The following is an 18,637-nucleotide window of genomic DNA, read 5'->3' as shown; positions in this document are numbered from 1 at the left end:
CTCTCATTAGATGCAATTTACATAAACCTGTAAAGCCAGTTGCATTTTTTTTTTTATCCGTCTTTCATTACCTTTACATATACAACATAAAAACAATAAACAAGCATGTGTCTATGTTGCTAGGTGATGCAATCTGCAGGAGCAGACATGTTTTTACAACTTAACAGCAGAACCGTACGTTTAAAGTATTTAAAAGTGAATTCATTTCTATGCGAGCACCGTTTCCCTTTGCACACTGTAAAATCAGCCTTTTAAAAACCGTTTTGTTGCACACTTCAAAACAGAACATAACTCAGCATGTAACACATGACTGCAGACACAGAGGAAGACTCGTGACAGGATGGACATTAAATACCCATCAGGCAGTGACTGAGCATCCTCGGATGTGTCAGGACGTCACCTGCAGCCTGATCAGACCCTGGCACCTTCACACGTGGCTCCAGGCCTGTGACGTGCAAGCGTCAGAAATTTATTTTGTTTCCTAATCTGGATGATGAGAGAGAGAAAAAAAAAAGTGCTTCATGTTGCAGGTCCGACCTTCTCACTGCTGACTCGTGGTTTTCTGTGCCACCCAAAGCGATGCTCAGATATTATTTTACATTCTGTTTTTTCCTCAGAGAGGAAATCTGTTCATCTGCTTTTGGGGAAATTGTTTGAAAAAGGAAATGATTGCTGTTTGATAGAACGTGTCAGCAGTATTTTTATATATATATATATACACACAGTCAACTGCAGAGAGCTGCTGTTTTTCACCTGTTGAGTTGATTCAAACGGTTGTTCCCAGTGAATCAGGACAATTACGATGCTTTATATCGGCTTGGACTATTAGGGATGATGTAGAACTTTGGATTTTCACATAAACTGTGACTTAATCATTTTAGATACGCCACTTTTTGTTCACATGTCAATAAAAGCTGAGAAATAATGATGAGTCTTTTATGTCGTTATTATATTTTGGAAGGAGGCTGTGTCATTTCAGGTGAATAAAAGTAATTTAAAGTCAGAATTTGCCTAAATGTGATTGAGCTATGGATTAGATCACCCACAGGATGTTGTAAATCTCCTTTATGGGCCCAGTCTGACAAATAAATTCATGTCGTAAGTGGTGACGCGACGCTGCTAATAGACTCGACAGGACGTAACCCAGCATAAAACGTTCGGCAGAGATGTCTCTAGATGAGTGCGCTCACTGCAGCAGTAAAGGGGGGAAGCCTCACCGACGCCAAGCGAGAAGCAGCAGCACCACGAGCACACGTCAGTCCTCCAGAGTCTGAAGCAGAGCAGCCTGTCTCAAGATCAGCCATTAGCTGATGTGTCTTTCACACGGACAGACGTCCTGCCTGAGTCTCTGTCTCTCACATCCTCCAGGTTGATTGTTTCCCGTCTGTTCTTCCCTTTTTTTTCCTTCTTTTTTTTTTGTTGTGTCTGGACGAGAATTCACTGAGTCTTCACTTTCTTGGTGTGGGTGACAGGCTCTCGTCTTCTGGGTTTGGAGGCGTAACGTCTGGGGAAGGAACGAGAGGAAAGCAGAGTTTTGTTACTTGAAGTTCCCAAAAATTTGAAAGTATTTGAATGAACAATTTATAAAATATGACATAAAAATTTTGCTTATATTTTGCAGCCGGATCAGGGTCGCAGCATTGGAGAACGTACAGCATGGTTTTTATGTGTGTGTGTGTGTTTGTGTCGAGTTCCTGGCTGTCGTACCTTCTCTGGTAAAGGTAGAGGAAGAAGAGGAGCTCATCTCTGAAGCAGGAGAGCTGATGAGAAGAGGAGAAGGATCCCGTAGAGGAGAAAAAGGAGGCACAGGAGCACAGATCTGAGATCAGTGTGTTCACTCCCTGAAAGAGAGAGGAAAGAGAATACCTGATCGATAAAAATAATAATAATAACAAATAAATAAAACACAAAAGTTAAACTGCCCTGGGCCAAACGGGTGAATGGGAATAACGGAGAAATACTCACTCTGTACATCAACACTGTCCCCTGCAGGTGGCTCACAGACTTCAGCTGTTGGGCAAAAACAGCATTTACAGTGTTTAAATGATTTAATGGCACTCGTTTGTTTATCCAGATTAAATAATGGAAAGTGAGACGAGTGGGTTTAGCTTTAGACCTTGTGGTTGATGAAGAGTTGAGGGGCCATAGACAGGAAGCCGAAGGCATATACCCCTGAGAGGAGGTGAAGAGACAGTGCAGCAGATTAATGGTTCATTATAAGGAGAATGAATGTACTTTTATATATATATGTATATAAATGATGAAAACTCACCAGTCACCAGGGTGTTGATCAACCAGGAATAGTAACTGTAAACATAATAAAAGCATATTTTAGCTGAAAATGGCAGAAGTGGGATGTTAGATCCTTTAAGTTAAATATGGAAGTGAAGACTCTCAATCATCACTGTTATAGTATATCTATAACAGAAGTCAGAGACAACTGGACTTGTTTCACACCTCATCCAAGTGGCTTTGTGGATTATATTCAGAAAGCACCTCAAAATTATTCTTAGGTATTTGAGTAAATGTATTGAGTTACTTTGAACCAATGATAGTTACTGAACTAAAGCAGCGTACATAATAGGACATATGTTGTAGGAGCCAAATTCATGTTTTTGTTTGGTAAAACTCTACCCCATTAGATATTTTGCCCCAGGTTTATTCTTTATTAATTAATAACAGGATAGTTGGTGAGCTACCTGACCATGGCATGGTAGAAGGCAGCAAGATTGTCTGGTATAACTACAATTATTTATATTGTAGGATGGAAAAAAACTTTTACTTTCATTAAAGAAACAGTCTGATTTTAATTTAATCTGGCCTCCTATGACAGTAGTGTTTTCATTGGAAGGAAAGTGAAATGCCTGCAAATACTTTGCGTGCTGTGAGATTCAGGTTATGTTGATAGTGCTTCAATTAATAAATGACGTGCCGTCGACTCTGCTGACGAGCTCACCTCTTTTGGCGTAAGTAGGCCAGAGAGAAAACGGCCCCGCTGATACACAGAGGATACACCAAGTAGGACAAGTATCTGGACGCCTGGAGTCAAAACCACAGACACAGTATTAAAATTAAACAAAGCCGGGGGCAGGAAATTAAATCACCACCACCCTGATACCTGTGTGTCATACTCCACCGTCTTCCTCTCCTCTTCATCCAGCTTATTCACCTACACGGTCAGACACAAAGTTCAGTTTCAGAAATTATATCAACATACACGTGTTAAAAAGACAGAAAATCCTGCGCACTCACATGAAGCTTGTTGCTTTTACACTGCAGCTGGATCTTAAACACTTTGAACACCTTCCACACCTGCCAGGACGACAGACCAGTGGGTTAAAACTGTCTCCTTTGGTTTTTTTTATAAGAGAGTTTGAGGAGGCCGGTACCTCGACACATGCGCCCAGTCCGACTGGAAGCAGCACCAGCAGACTGGTCTCCTCTAGCAGATGCAGGAAAATCAGCAAAGTGCTCAGACTGCGCCACAGGACTGGAGGCAGAGTGGGGGACAGCATATAATTCAATAAACAGCACTCTCCAAATGCTTGACATATCATACTGTGGCTGAAAAATATCAGGTCGCACAGAAAAATAGGAGATTTCTTTTTAAATTGCTGTGAAGTTTTTCACACAGCGGCACACAGGTTTGGATTTGTTCCCTTAATAATAAAAACCTTAATTTAAAAACTGCATTTTGTGTTTGCTTGTGTTATCCGTGTCTTATATTTTACCTGACTTCCGGGACATTCCCACCATGCTCTTCTTCTTTCTCCACGAGCTGATGTCATTTTTAAGAGCCAGAAACTCACAGATGAGCTGTAAGAGACCCGCAGAGACAGACGACTTGTCAGAAGTCAGAGGACAGATTAGCAGTATCGCACGGTGTAACAGTGCTCTTACTTGTAGGGCCGTGATCATTGCAGTCAGCACTAACAGGTAGAGGTTGGATCCCACCAGAGTTTCTTTAATCTCGTCGATGTTCTCCTCTGTGAAGCCTACAAACCGATTACAAATCAGATTATATTCAAGGTTGTATCCAGATCTACAAAACTGAACCCATTTAAAACCTCCACTCTTGTATATCTATCATCTTCTCAGCTCACCAAACTGTCGCAGCGAGTAAACCATGTCCTGCAGATGAACCCAAAACCTGAATCCTCTCAGAGAGATTCCTTCATACGACACAGTCAGAGGGAGCTGCAACGTGCTGCTACTGATCTCCTGTTGATGGATGGATGAATGGATCATTTATTAAATGTCCAATGTTAAATTAATTCAGAAGCTAAAAACAGTTTGTGTTTGTTCAACTCTGGGTGTAAAAAGTTTCCTACCATGAGGTCTCTGACTCTGAAGTTGAGCTCATTAACCAGAAGCAGGGGGAGGTAGATCATCTGTCTGCCGTCCTGAGAACTGGAAATAAAAAGAGACAGGGGGGGAGTTTGATTTACACGTTGGCTCTGACAGATCTCTTATTTACAGCCTTGGAGAGTAAATATTGGAACCAAATTTACAGCCAAATACAGAACATGTATACAATTTGGACACATTCATATACAGCAGCGCTTCAAAGTATTCCCTCCTTTTAGAATCACCTTAAGTGACTGGTGATTTCAAACTCTAGAGATGGTTTCCTAATCTTTTCCAGCCAGATGAGAAACAGCAGCTGTTTTTCTGGGATCCTCAGATCAGATTGTAAGAAATCCCTGATTTTGTTCAAACAAACGTGACACTGAACATCACCTGAGTCTCTTTACACTGATTGGAAATAACTCTGAACAGATGAAATCTGATCTGGCCTTGAAATTAACATCATAATAATCGAAGAGGTGGATTTACTTTTCGACTGCACAGATACGTCATTACTGGGACATTTTACTGAAAAAAACAAGAATTGGGTTCTCTTTGTCTAATCCCGTGACTTGTATGGAAATCTTCTGATGTTCTGAGTCATTTTTCTGCAGAGATCTTTGTCGAGGTGCTGGAAAAATCAAAAATCCAAAGGCAAAGATTTCTGCACTCTTCATAAGACCTTCATCAGAGCATGAAGTCTGAGGAGTGGAAAATACTTGCGTAGTGGCACTATACATTTTGTAGTATCTTGAAGGTCCTCTCTTGTCTCGTTTTACGGCATATCTGTGATAATATTCTTGATGTTGCATTCCCTAAACTAATATAGATGTGGGTCAAAATATGACCTTGTCCGTTTTCAATTCTCTGCTTGGCTTTTGTGCTGGTTCTCATCGCTGCTCCTCCAAACTGGGAACATGCTGACAACCACACTGACTGTGGATAAGTACCTCAAGTAAAACCCACTTCCATGAGAACTCCTCTATCACTTTAAGCATTTAACCGAAAGCTTTCCAAAATAAATGAACGTTATAAGGTTGTATTTACATTTCTTACATGACAAAACAGTGAATCATAAAGCGCTACATACTGCCCAGTGAGGATGTTTTGCTTGAAAGTCTCCGAGCAGCAGAGCACACTGATGTGCAGCAGCAATAAAGCAGACATCAGCAGCTCCTCGACTGCTCGCGTGTCTTTGACCTCCAAAGCTTCATGTCACTTACACTCTCATGTAGCGACGCACATCGCTGGGAAGCCCCGCCTTGTTGAAGGTGAAGTCCTCGGACATCATGGTGACGGACAGGTGAGGCCTCCAGTGGGACACGGGTCTGGGACTCTGACGGAGCCACAGAGATAATTTAGTTCTGCGCGTTTAAATAAATCAAAGGGGCGTGAAATGCTTTCACAGACACAGAGCTGCAATGAACTGAACCTTCTGCGTGTTTTTCTGTCCCTCTGCGTGTGGAGGAGTGATGTAGGTGGTGAGCTGAGCTGCATAGTGGACTTCTCTGCTGTCCTCCAGAGGTGAAACACCAGCTTTGTGAACGTAGACAACCGCATACAGAGTGCCATTAGCCCGAGTCTCCTCTGGCAGGGAGACGTTCACCCTCCTGTGGACAGAGGGAACGGTATAAGCTAAACCAATATATCTCAAACAGCGTGGACAGTATGCCCTATAATTAATTCATAAGTGTTAGGCAGTAAGCTGTTTTTATTATAACCTTTTTCATTGGGATATCTGTATCTGTATATGTACTTTTTTTTTTAACGTAATCTAACTTTTATAACTAGGAAAAACAATGTTTCATAGCAAGTTTCTTAGTCATGTACATGCACAGAATGACTTGAGGCTTCAACAAACTCACCTCTCAAATGTGGAGTGAGGGTCAAACGGGTCTATTTTCACTGCAAGGTTGAGCTGACTGTTGTCTGGCAGGAGGCAGGTAAAGACACTCAGCTGAGCAGAGGGGAACAGATTCAAAGAAGTCGTTCAATTGTATGAAAAGTTTTAGGATTAATCTCAAAATCAGGTGCAATTGCAGAAATAACAGTTGCAGAAAAGTGAGAATGTGCTCGAAATACACGTTTAGGCAATTTATTATTTTGCTATTTAACAAACCACGTGGAAGCAAATACCTGAGAATCATAATATGTGAATGAGGAGACTGCACAGTGAAAAAAAACCCAAAGACAATATCATGATCAGACTAATTAATCTCATCTATTATGTATAATCTCGGGAGATTTTTATGGTTCAAAATGAACTATTTTACTCAAATTGCCATGGAGACAGTGTTTTAAGGGCTTCATGCTGAGCCTCATAGCACGACGGAAGAGAGAATGGAGGAGGCAGTCTGATCAGATCCGCGCATCTGGACCTCACGCAAACCAAGCTTTGGTTTTCCCCATAGAAATAACCAGCTGCTCACCTGTAGTCTGGGTCTGACTGCCAGGTAGGAGGCGACGCAGTGCTCTCCCCTGGATCGGTCGCAGGGTTTGGTGTTGAGGAAGCCGTAGAGCAGCCAGGCGGTGTGGAGCATGTAAACCACGAACACCCCGAGCAGCAGCTTCGCCACGGAGCTCCTCTTACCGCCGCTGTCCGCAGGTTTGGAGATGCAAGATGGGAACATGGCAGCTGTGGATGCTGGCTTTCCAACAGCAAAAATAAGAACAAAATAAAACAAAAGGGCGTTTTATTTATTTTTTATTATTTTTTTTGTTTGTTTGTTTATGGGCGTAACTGTCCTAAATGCTATAATCGGATAAAGCGTCAAATAGTGCAATCCCCACGCTTCCTCCCTCGCGGGATGCTTCCGGTTATCTGCATCCAGATGGAGGAGGGATGCTGATGCTGACGACTCCTCTTCCGCGGCTGCGCCCACCTCATCCACATACACACACACAGTCAGACTTGTACTATTGTACTGCCGTTTAGGTCTTTCCGCTGGGAAATTAAAGCGTGACGCGTTAAATAAAAAGGGCCAATTCCTCATTATTTGAATTTATAATTGTTTTATTAATTTATTTAATTAATGCAAATAATGAAACAATAGCGAATGCACATGGATGCACAATATCATTGATCTATCTATCTATCTATCTATCTATCTATCTATCTATCTATCTATCTATCTATCTATCTATCTATCTATCTATCTATCTATCTATCTATCTATCTATCTATCTATCTATCTATCTATCTATCTATAGTTTTAGTCGGAGTGATTGACTGTTGCATAAACGATCTTCGGTAGCCGGCTTCCGTCACCGCGGTGCATTGTGGTCCGGAGGTCCATGTTTGCCTGTCCTCTTGTTTGCTAGCTCCTTCCATCATGCTAACCTGTAGGAAGTGTGTTTTTGGACCGCAGCCGAGACGTGTGTGTTTGATTCAGCACAACGTGTAGTTAGAGGACGCTGAGTGCTTCATGTTACGTGTGTTTTCGCTTACTGTCGCCATTAATCCCGATAGTTAGTAAGACCAAAACATTAGCAGCTAGGATAATTAGCATAACAAGGAGAACTGTCAGACTTTTGAAAACATTGTGGATGAAGTTAGAAAACAGAGTGACATCAGCCGACCTGAAGAGTCTACTATAACAGAAGCTTGCTAAAAAGTTACTTTAACTTCTGTAAGACATTTCTCTCTGCAACGAACAACTCTAAGGCACTTTTAGGCACTTCAACCTTGTTTATGCCCCATCTGCTTCTCCTCCTTTCCCCGCGTATGGAGGCTAAAGCTCGCCTCCCTTTCCTCCTCCTCCATCCTCTACTGCTGTGTTTTTCATGATCTCAGATCTGTGCTGCTCATCAGATCTTTACAGCTAGCATGGCAGCCTGTGTGAAGGCTGTGTTTTGTGCTGGTGTGGAGCTCAAACTGCAGAGGCTGCTCCATGTGGACTGCACAAGGACACCATTTGTTGGCAGCTTTCACCCAAAACGACTTTTCAGCTCAGTTGGTGTTTTTCCCTCAAGACTCGGTGGGACTCGAACCCTCATCCTTTGTAAGACACGCACAGGGCTTTACCCACTGACGTACACTCTGCCACGTGGAAATAGAAAACTGGGATTGTCCAGCTGGAGCTGCGGTGATGTTGGTTTAAAGTCACTTCGAGGTCAAACGTTTCCTGCGTCCATGTGTCAACCTAGAAGATTTCAGCGTCCTCCGGTGGGAAAAGAGAACCTGCTGCAAGGACGTGCACCATGGCCTGGTGAGAAGATGTTAAGATGTATGCTGACTGTACTCTGGGCAGTTTCACCTGTGCATTGTATTATATGACCATTTAGGATTTATGGCATCTCGAACTCCACTAAAATCCCTCACATCAATGTACATTGACCAGGCACAAAATTAAAACCACTAACATGTGGAATAACATTGATGATCTTATTACTGTGTAATATTCATCTGGGAACATTGAACTATGTTGTAGACCAGGCACATCCCCAAACCCATCAGCAAGGGGATGTTCTTTGCAGCCCAGTGCCATATGTTCACCAGGCCACACTGTTCATAGCTCTGTGGTCCTGTTTTCATGTCCACATGTCTGTCATAGGGAGGTTTTGGTAGTGGACAGAGGTCAGCATGGGCCCTTTTACTGAGAGTCTATGGGTGCGCAGCCCCAAACCAAACTAATTGTGACGCACTGTGACAAAGGATTTGCTGTGTCCAGGACCCTATTCACCTTCCAGTGAAATACTTACTTTAGCTTTGTCTTTTCTTTGAACAGTGTCCTTCATCCGCCACGGAGTGACAGACGCCCCTATTTCCAGCGTGCCCCCATGTTTTGTTGTGGTAAGAGGTTTACTGGTTTGAGCGGTTACTGAATAATAGTGATGACTAGATATCCGTGGTAAGAAGCTGTTTTTGAAGTGTTTGATCTGTCAAGTGATTTAAAGCCAGATTTTTCTACTGTCCTACATTTAAAATACAGAACCTCATTAGTGTGTTGTTAGTTTAAACTCTGCTTGCTTGATGTAGGTTTTCAGATTCATGTTTTATTTATTTGACAGATGAAATTCGACCCTGAGGGAAATGTGACCACGTTTGGTAAGTGTTAGAAAATTACTCTGATCAGTACTCGATTAATTTTCCTGCTGTCTTTTATTTTGATGAGATAAGTCAAGACTGATAATTGCTTGTCTCTTGCATCTTTCAATGTGACCACTCTCACAGAGTGTAGGTATAATTTTTGACATATACACTGGTTAATTTTAGACATACAGTGTATTGTTGCTCACCAGTGATGTATCACTGTGTTGCTGCTGCTGTGACCTGTTGTGTAATTATTCCCTAATGTGCTGTGCTGGCTTCACTCGCTCTCATTATGTTTGTCTTTGCTAAAGAAGATCCTGAACCAGTAGATATGGTGAAAATTCTGCCTTTTGTGTAGAGCCCTGTTCCATATGAAATTTCCATGCAAACATATGGAATGGGACGGTGTTTATGTCATTGTCTCTGCTCTGCTTATTTATTTTTCTCTTACAGAAAAGAAGAAGACGGAGCTTTACCAGGAGCTAAGTCTTCAGGCCAGAGACCTGCGCTTCCAGCACAGTACCAGCATCACTACTAGAAACAACTGTATTATCATACGAATGGCGGTAGGTTCTCTTTCACATTTACACTCTAAATCTTAACTTAGTGCAAGTTATGGTATTCATTATTAATTTATGCTCTCATTTTGGAGGCCGTGGTTTGTTGTGCTATTGAATTGTAATGTGCTGTTCTTTTATTTTTGCAACCACATTTTAGTCAGGGAGCTAGGCTAAATAACCATTAGCACCAATAACGACAACCCGTGATCACACACTTCAATTATCACCTTTCTGACCCTGTTCCAACATTGAAGTTAAACAACACTACAGTCATGAAGCTAACATTTAGTGTGGGATAGAATATATTAGAAAGGATAGGTTTTTACTAGTGTACCTAATGTTTTGCAAAGTGAGCACATAGACCACGCTGACAGAAAAGGAGCTGCAGGCTGAGCATCAGCAGAAACTTCAGATTCAGTTTTCAGACATTGTTTAATAAGAATAATCTTCAATATGACTGTTGATTAATAAAATCTTCATTAGCTTAAGAAGACAACATCATTAAAAGCACCATTAAAAGCACACAATGTAGCACTCAATACAGCTCCTGGTGACACGGCCAATGTGGAATATCATGGTTTTAACTATTAGCATGTTCTCCTTGTACCTGCTTGGGTTTTCTCCAGGTCCAAAGACAGGATTGTTATATTAACTTGGATTTTTGAGGTTCTAGGTTTCTGCAGGTGTGGTTGTGAGTCTGAAATGGTTTCATGTTACCCTATGTAAGCCTTTGGATAGACTGACAACCTGTACAGGATGTATTTGTCAAATCTGCCCCTGTACATTGAAATAAAGTAGGTTTTCCAACACATTCGGAAAAGGAGTCGTTCTGCAGCCTCACCACTAGATACCGCTAAATCCTACAGGCTGGTCCTTTAAAACAAAGGCAGCTTTAGTGCAATACAATAAATTTGTATTGCAAAGTTCAAAGAAAGCATAGCATCATCACGTTGTTTTGAAGGCTGTAAATTATTGAATTTATCTCTGATTCTTTCAGTAATTAAAGGGGAAGCCGGTGTTTAAGAATTCAGAACTAAAACATTTTGTTGCAAATAATTTTTTTTGTCAAGAATAACATTCTTTAGCGGCAGTCGCTCGTCCTCCAGAGGGCCCTCCGGAGACGGAGTAGTACAAAACGCAGTCGTCTTCATTCCTCATCTTACATAACCCGTTGGTTGTAGGCACGTCGCGTTCCTTGTCCACCACTGTCACGGTGAGGTAGCCACAGTCTGAGTCACACCTGATGGCCAATGAGAAAATAATGAACAGAGGTATGATGATGTCAGTTCAAGTTTATAAGCGATTATTTCTTGTTTGTTAGTAATAATTAGTGACAGGTCAAAAGACAATGATGGAACAAGTCTACAATAACTAGTATTAATACCAAAATGTCATGGTGATGGTTCGGTCAAGTAGAGGATGTGGTGTTGGAGCAACATTTTACGTTTATGGGATTCAAAAATCTTAATGTTTGTGTTTACTTAGATGTGAGTTTGGGAATGCTGGAATATAGACTTTGAGAGCTAAATAAATATGTGATCTCACGTGTTCGTCTTCGGCCCTGTCCCAAATGCCCGGCACTCCACACAAGCAGCGTGCTTCTGACAAGTGCCCACACAGTCGGGGCAGTGCTCACAGGTCGGGCCCGTGTACGGGGGGTCACACTGACACAGTCCACACTGACATATCCCTCTCCCGTTACACAGCATCTGGTTTCCGCCCATACAGGAAGCCGTTTCCATGGAGCAGCTACAGTCCTCATTAGTCCAGCCGTCATCACATACACAGTTTCCGCACTCACACCTCCCGTTGCCTCCGCATATTCTGTTACATTGAAAATAAGCAATGTCTGCGGTATCTGTTTTCGTAATTAAGTCACTGATCTTTACTACTCATCTCATATTGTACCTGTTGTTGAAGTACGGACAGTCAAAGTTGCTGCACTCGCAGAACTGTCCGCTGAATCGTTCTTTTGGATTTTCCCGCTGCTCACACTCACAGAAGCCCCCCACACACTTCCCCCTGTTGCTGCACACCGGGTCATTCGGGCCCGAGCGACAGGAGCTGTCATCTTCGGAGAAAAGGGAGTCGCTGTCCGTTTGGCACTGTTCTCCAACGTAAGGCTTCTGGCACTCGCACTGGCCACAAACGAGGTCTCCGTGGCCGCTGCAGGCAGGGCTGTTTTCCTCACGGGTTCCCTCACAGTTACACTGACCTGGGGAGACGCAGGTTATTGTAGGGAGACATATTTGACCCGTTCTTTTCATTAGCTGAAAATAAAATGAGCTATTTTAATACTATTTAATGATGCTCAGTTTGTGGACTGCATGCTAACATGGCTCTGCACACTTACACTCCAGAGTTATCTCTAACTTCACGCTCTGTGAAAAGCCTCTGGGCGTGATGTGGACCGACCAGGGACCGTAACTGATCCGGTCTGAGCTGGGACACTGGGCAGCTTCCACACTGACCTAGAGCAAAGAAATAACTATTACTGTATTTCCTCAGGGGACAAATGAAAATCACTATTTACGTCCGAGAGGTTCTAATATCCTCCGCAGCCCTCAGACATGATTTTTCTGACCTTTATGAGCAGAGGGTTTCCTTTTATTATGCTACCGAATGAGATGTTGACTCCTGCCGGCACACTGCTGGTGTCCATAGTCAGGTCTGTGACAGGCTGCTCCGGTGGCACGGTGACAGATATGGGAAAGGACTGGCTCACACCCGGCCTCAAATGGACGGAGAACTCCTGGGGCTGCAGGAACAGAGCTGTGCCGTCTGTGCTGCAGAAAGTCAAAAGTCACAAGTACCACGATCAATACGACCTGAGTGCATGCTTGCACAACGTAAATATCATGTGTCTTGATCAGTTTACAGATTGTACAGAAGCATGGCCGTAACGATGCAAGAAACTGTCTAACTGTCTAACAGGGATGTGGAATTTCCCTTGAATAAAGTGCATATGGCCGCTTCAGTTATCGTCCATGCCGAGAATTAAACTGTAATGTTCGATCGTAAGGATTTCATTTAGCCTGTAGAAATATTATTAATGTACACCTAAAAACGGTTCATACAGGATATTAAAAGAGCAATGTTGCCATTCTATGCAAAGTGCATTTAATGTGAAGCTAGTGCTAACACAATGATTGATTTTTATTTTTTCGGATCAAGTACTTTCTCACTAGACCAGATGAATAGTTCACCTGACTGTCTTGACACTTACACGCTGTCATTCTTGACCACCTCAACTCTTCCTCGTGGGTTGTACATGTGCCTCTTCAGACAGCCTGCTCTCCGTAGCCTCTCCGAGGTGTGACAGCGCGTCCTCCCGTTGGGAACGGTGCACCACGCGCAGTCGGGGCCGGACTGGACGCACTCGTCGCAGCTGGTGGCAGATTTCCGACATGGTTGCTCTTTGGCCCAGCAGGGACACAACAGAGCTAGCAGCAGGCAGAGACGGGGCAGCTTCAATGACATCCTGCAGCGAGAATAAAGCAATCTAGATAACGGAACTGCAGTTTGACTTGGACTCGGTTTGAAGCTGTAGAAATGATAATTCTGTGTGAATTAAACAAAATGCTGCGACTAAAGGCTTATGTGGCAGCAGTGCTCAAGCCTTTTTGAGTCTTCCAACACGTGTCTGGTTCTGTAATTGGTTAAATAACCAAAACACATATACAGAGCAGCGGTGGTGCCTTACCTTTAAGAGCTTTCATTAAGTCCTGAATCCACTTCTGCAGACTGTGACACACCGAGGACCAATGAAGCTCTAAACAGAGCTTCATTGGTGCGTTTGTTTTGGCTATGCGATTGTGGCTTCAACAAAGGTTAATGTACCAGTCCGCTTGTTTTCATTGATCAGCTCGCTCAAATATTTACAGACCAGAGACTGTCGCAATGGTAAGAATAGCTTATTAAAAATCCAGTTAAGGCATTTGCACCTTGAAGTCCTGAAATGTGTAATAAAAATGTTTTTTAGAAGAGTTCCGGTATTTGGATCAGAAACATGTTTGCTCGCCGGCCCGGTCGTGACTCTCTGCCTCTTTCCAGGCTCTGAAAGCCATCTTGACCCCAGACTCTCTTCTGGTGTTGGATTTTCGTGGAGTGGGACTTGAGCGCTGGCTGGTGCTGGAGCTCGCCCCTCAGCTGGCGTTGCAGACTCACTCCCTGCCCTTCGAGTTCAGAGCGCTGGAGGTCATCCTGCAGCACAAGGTCATACAGACAAAAGAAATATATGCCCAAATTGTTTAAGCATTTTCTGGCATACAGTCTCTCCGCCAGCAGTGTAAAGACATACCTGAAGACGTGTGTGTCCTCGTGTGTCTGCGTGAATAGGTAAACACTCTACAATCCCGGCTGAATGATGTGGAGCCAGCGATTTTGGACACACTGGAATCTCTCGTAGACCCTAAAATCCTTTCTGCTGACAGAAGTCAACTGCACATACTGCTGCAGAACAGCAAGAGGTAAAGCACATAGTTGTTAAATCCTTTTACGGTCAGTGTAATGAAATCTAAAGTTTTATAGTGTTATATGTAATTTTTTTGGTGCTAAAACATCATGTTTTCACATGTTTTGCATTGTATGTCTCTCTGCCCTGTGTCTGTGACAGCTTATCAGAGTTGGAGACAGAGATAAAGGTTTTTAAAGAGTCCTTGCTGAAGATCCTGGATGAGGATGAGATCATAGAGGAGCTCTGTCTCACAAAGTGGACGGACCCAAGAGTTTTGTATGTCACGCTTGTACTCAGATATGCATACATCAATGCGGAAAACATTTCCTTACAAAGTAAAGTTTCAGTCAGTGGTTATAATAGATATTAAAGGACAATATGTTTATTGCTTAATTCCAAAGGGATGAAGTCTGTTTCTACTCAGAAGAGTCTTTGTCCTGGTTAGTTGGGGGTGGGGCTTAGGTTCTTGTAATGGTTGGGAGGGGTTCAGGAAGTACCAAGTTGGGGCGAAGTTAAATTTAGGTCGACTCCACCAAAAATCAAAAAGAAGAAAAGAAAGCAATTGTTTGGGGTTCAGGGTAAACTTAGTTTCTGGTAGCTCCTGTTAATTTACAGTATGTGTGCAAATTTCCTTCCCTTTAAATGACCTGTCCCTATGAAACCCTGCTAAAATAACCACCAATTATTATTATGATACTGATAAGAATGTATGTAATATTTTATGTTATTTGGACTACAGATATATTTTGCTTTTTATCTGCCTAATGGGCATTCACATGTATGGATATAACAGATATACAGTACTGCATATTTGTAAGTTGTTTTGCATCATGTGCTCTAAAAAAAAGTTAGGGAGTACTTTTTTCAAAGTAAAATACAAGTAACGTTGAATGTTGTGTTAAAAAAAAAAATCCGACCACGAAGGGACTCGAACCCTCAATCTTCTGATCCGAAGTCAGACGCCTTATCCATTAGGCCACGCGGTCACATGACATCACGTGAAACAAAACAAGACACAACAAAGGTCTTTTGCGACCATGCTACTTACTACTTTTTCCGTGTGTGTGTTTTGTTTTTTTTTCTGTGCACGTATGAGTTGTTTGTGATTTAATTGAATTTGTAAATGATATTCTAACCAGTCAGACAACATGAAGGAATTAAGATGCATTTTTATCGTTGGCGGATGTAACTGTTTGCTAATTGGTCACTGCATAATGGAAGGATTTTATTGGCTGCTAAATTTAAAGTATTTATATTGTAATCAAACTTCAGCGCCAGATCTGATCACAAGTGAACTGCTCTTAGTTTGGCTATTCACACCTTGTAGTTGTTGTTTGTTGAATCTGACTGGCAACAGCGGTTTAAAATAACCTGACAGTAGAGGAAGTTTTGATAATTAATTTTGATAATTAGATCAAAACTAGTAGTTAGATTATTATTTCATTTTTTATTTTATTAGTTATTAACCTTATATCAATCTGCCTTTCTAGTGAAGAAAGTAATTTGGGTATTGACCACGCTGAGGAGATGGAACTGTTACTGGAGAATTACTACTTGCAGGTACTGTTACTTCACGTATTAGACTTATAAGACGTCACCTGTCTGTCTTAAACTATGAGACAGACAGATACAATTAATATCAAACAAACTGGTAATTTGTTATAAGATCTGAGCTAAATTAACATCTCTTAATGTTTGTGCAAACACGTATACTTTACATGCACTTTACATTTATTATGCTGATGAACTTTGACTGTACATGTAAGGAGTTGTTGATTGTGGCTTATTATATAGTGACTGCTCTGCTTCATACAGGCCGAGGAGCTGGGGAACAAAGCCAGAGAGCTGAAAGGACTGATAGACGACTCTGAGAGTGTCATCTTTATCAATCTGGACAGGTGCACACACCAGCTGTTTGGCTATTGGGGTTGTAACAAACACAACAACATAACATTTATAAGGATTAAATGTAGAGTTATTTAAAAAAAAAAATGAATACAAATGTTTTCTGTAGCAGAATATGAAGATTCTTGTCTTATTTGGTTTCTTACCATTTTGGGCATTTCCTTTAAAGTCTTGCTTTGATTCAGAAATACTTGGATTTCACTTGAAACAAAAGGACTCTCTCCGTTTTGTTCCAGCCACCGTAACGTGATGATGCGCCTCAACCTGCAGCTGACGATGGGTTCCTTCTCCCTGACCCTGTTCGGTCTGATAGGGGTGGCCTTTGGGATGAACTTGACGACAGCTTTTGAAGATGTGAGAAAGCTCACTGCTAAATGATTATAAATTAGTCGGAGTTTTACATCTGTATTTCTCTTGTTTGTCTTAACCCTGATTTATTTTGTGTGTTTGTTTCATTCGTTCTGTGTGTGTTTATCACCAGGACCCTCGTGCCTTCTGGCTGGTTACAGGCCTCATGTTCATAGGCAGCGGAGTGATCTGGAGACGACTGCTGTCATTTCTCGGACGACATCTAGAGCCTTCAATTCCTCGATCAGTAATGAAACATAAAATCCCAACGCACATGCCTTTGCATCTCTGAAAATAATAACACATCAAAGCAACGTCTGCTTCAAGCTAATTGGTTATAATGTGTGTGATACAGATCCCACCAGTATGGAAGAGAAATCTGAAAGTGTCAGACGTCAAGCATGGAGTCAGATGAAGCTCTACCTCCGCTCTGTAGAGTGACGACGACGTCTCACCACACTGGTCCTCTGGAGCTCGCTGCACAGGCTGGAGGTTTATACAGCGTCCACACGTGTGGAGGCTGCGCCGTCTTACGTGTGATTCTGTTTCCCAATCAGTGTGCGTTTTTGCTCTTTGTTTGTGTCCATGGATGAACCTGTGTGCACATAGTGTTTCTCCGTCAGGGCTGGCGTCAGAGCAGTGGATGGCTGCGGTGGAACAGATCAAATAGAAACAAAATAATATAATAACCATCTTACCTTGTAGTTGTTCTTTCTTCCATGTGTTAAACATGTCATTCTATTATTTAAACTACGGTGAGATTTAGAAATGCATGTTTATTGTCAAAGTTTATAATTTCCTGTGTGCTTACTGTGTCTAGAAGAATTCACCTCTTGTAGGTCACTGTAACAACAGCTAGACAATAAAGACTTTTATAAATCCCCAAAACAGTTGTTGTTCTGGAGATGAGGCAGATTGTTACCGATTGTTATGGAAATCTTACTTTCACCTATTGGTATTTTCAGTGTTAAAAGTGAGCCTCCTTGAAAACATTCTGGGAAATTTTAACCCTAAACAAACTAAAGAATCTATCAGAAATCTCACGTTTACTGCAGCAGTAATCGTCACTGTTATTAAAGGGCTGAAAGTGATGAGGACAGTGAAGTGAATAATAATTATATAAAATTATTATGTGTATTTTTGAATATTTATTTCTGTGACATTGGGTTATTCTGTGTGTATAATAAGATTGTTCTTTTTTTGAGTTGGACAAAGCCAGTAGACATGCAATAAATGATTAGCTTCATTAGGAGGAATCACAGGGAAAAGTTAGAAACAACTGCCTTAACATACTGTGTATATTTGTTTTAGTATGTTTAATACGTATAAAAAACAATCACCATCATCTTAACAATGGTAATTTTTTGTGTGTATGTGAATTTCATTTTCAACACCATAAAAACACTGAAGGTGGTTCTGAATTACAGAAAATTTAAATATGTCCATAAGTTTTAATGCCCAAATAGTGACAGATTTATTGGTCTCATGGTAAGTGAAATGCATTATATACATACCAACACTGTTTTGATGTCTTAGTTGTTGGTCTCTGCTCATAATTTTACTTTACTGATGGATCTAACAAGATTGAAAATACCCTGTAGTACTTCAAAACGTCACGTTTCATAAATTAAATGTAAGAAGTTTTTTGATAAGTTCTAAGAGAATATTAAAGTAAAAATAAAGTAGTCTGAAGAAGTGTTGTTAGTTGGCTGTCGTGACCGCTGTGAATCGCCAGAGGGGGCCTTATTCACGGAGTATCACTGACCTGTCCTTAGTCTCAAGCGTCATGCGACTCTTTTACTATACAACTACAACATCACACTAAAAACAGTGCAGCCTTTAAGTGTGTATTATATTGGCGGTTCTACTGGTTACTGTGTAACTTTCTAAGGATGTCTTGTCTCTGTTATCAGAGAACTTTATCTATCTTGTGATAATAAAACCGCATGCTAAATATCACAATTACTGATAATCCCGTGGTAACGATAG

The 18,637-nt window shown here is 41.6% G+C and overlaps 3 protein-coding genes and 1 non-coding gene across 4 annotated transcripts; 1 reads left to right on the top strand and 3 right to left on the bottom strand.

Moving 5' to 3' along the window:
• Window positions 1-34: 34 nt before the first annotated feature.
• Window positions 35-7,181, bottom strand: LOC125016730 (cleft lip and palate transmembrane protein 1-like protein). Its single transcript, XM_047599398.1, has 17 exons — window positions 6,777-7,181; window positions 6,213-6,304; window positions 5,780-5,957; window positions 5,571-5,683; window positions 4,332-4,410; window positions 4,104-4,221; window positions 3,901-3,995; window positions 3,732-3,816; window positions 3,390-3,490; window positions 3,253-3,312; window positions 3,119-3,169; window positions 2,957-3,039; window positions 2,273-2,307; window positions 2,117-2,172; window positions 1,966-2,010; window positions 1,708-1,841; window positions 35-1,504 (listed from the first exon to the last, which is right to left on the bottom strand). Exons 1-17 carry the CDS (start codon window positions 6,975-6,977, stop codon window positions 1,438-1,440), a joined length of 1,593 nt encoding a protein of 530 aa, XP_047455354.1. The 5' UTR covers window positions 6,978-7,181; the 3' UTR covers window positions 35-1,437.
• Window positions 7,182-7,616: 435 nt separating this feature from the next.
• mrs2 (magnesium transporter MRS2) lies at window positions 7,617-17,993 on the top strand. The gene is made up of 12 exons (XM_047599400.1): window positions 7,617-8,555; window positions 9,075-9,139; window positions 9,358-9,394; window positions 9,833-9,945; window positions 13,993-14,154; window positions 14,278-14,408; window positions 14,555-14,671; window positions 15,886-15,955; window positions 16,211-16,293; window positions 16,537-16,654; window positions 16,782-16,895; window positions 17,004-17,993. The coding sequence occupies exons 1-12, from the start codon at window positions 8,174-8,176 to the stop codon at window positions 17,061-17,063; spliced, it is 1,452 nt and encodes a 483-aa protein (XP_047455356.1). The 5' UTR covers window positions 7,617-8,173; the 3' UTR covers window positions 17,064-17,993.
• LOC125016733 (integrin beta-1-like) lies at window positions 10,353-13,973 on the bottom strand. The gene is made up of 7 exons (XM_047599401.1): window positions 13,643-13,973; window positions 13,166-13,420; window positions 12,524-12,725; window positions 12,293-12,410; window positions 11,848-12,154; window positions 11,485-11,763; window positions 10,353-11,179 (listed from the first exon to the last, which is right to left on the bottom strand). The coding sequence occupies exons 2-7, from the start codon at window positions 13,417-13,419 to the stop codon at window positions 11,005-11,007; spliced, it is 1,335 nt and encodes a 444-aa protein (XP_047455357.1). The 5' UTR covers window position 13,420; window positions 13,643-13,973; the 3' UTR covers window positions 10,353-11,004.
• On the bottom strand, window positions 15,309-15,381 carry trnar-ucg. The gene has a single exon. It is a non-coding gene; the product is annotated as a tRNA-Arg (tRNA).
• Window positions 17,994-18,637: the final 644 nt, after the last annotated feature.

This window comes from Mugil cephalus, chromosome 11 (genome assembly GCF_022458985.1).
Source record: "Mugil cephalus isolate CIBA_MC_2020 chromosome 11, CIBA_Mcephalus_1.1, whole genome shotgun sequence".
In the NCBI taxonomy this organism is placed as follows: Eukaryota; Metazoa; Chordata; class Actinopteri; order Mugiliformes; family Mugilidae; genus Mugil; species Mugil cephalus.
This window is presented reverse-complemented; position numbering and strand designations above follow the sequence as displayed.

Excerpts from the sequence above, each read along its gene's own strand:
- LOC125016733 (XM_047599401.1), bottom strand. The coding sequence starts at position 13,419 with ATGTCATTGAAGCTGCCCCGTCTCTGCCTGCTGCTAGCTCTGTTGTGT. Across the intron at positions 12,726-13,165 it reads GTGGTCAAGAATGACAGCGT|CACAGACGGCACAGCTCTGT; the intron begins GTAAGTGTCAAG and ends GACTTTCTGCAG. Across the intron at positions 12,411-12,523 it reads GAAACCCTCTGCTCATAAAG|GTCAGTGTGGAAGCTGCCCA; the intron begins GTCAGAAAAATC and ends TCTTTGCTCTAG.
- mrs2 (XM_047599400.1), top strand. The coding sequence starts at position 8,174 with ATGGCAGCCTGTGTGAAGGCTGTGTTTTGTGCTGGTGTGGAGCTCAAA. Across the intron at positions 14,672-15,885 it reads TGGACGGACCCAAGAGTTTT|TGAAGAAAGTAATTTGGGTA; the intron begins GTATGTCACGCT and ends CTGCCTTTCTAG. Across the intron at positions 16,896-17,003 it reads AGCCTTCAATTCCTCGATCA|ATCCCACCAGTATGGAAGAG; the intron begins GTAATGAAACAT and ends TGTGTGATACAG.
- LOC125016730 (XM_047599398.1), bottom strand. The coding sequence starts at position 6,977 with ATGTTCCCATCTTGCATCTCCAAACCTGCGGACAGCGGCGGTAAGAGG. Across the intron at positions 1,842-1,965 it reads GGACAGTGTTGATGTACAGA|GGAGTGAACACACTGATCTC; the intron begins GTGAGTATTTCT and ends TCTCTCTTTCAG. Across the intron at positions 1,505-1,707 it reads CTCTACCTTTACCAGAGAAG|ACGTTACGCCTCCAAACCCA; the intron begins GTACGACAGCCA and ends TTCCTTCCCCAG.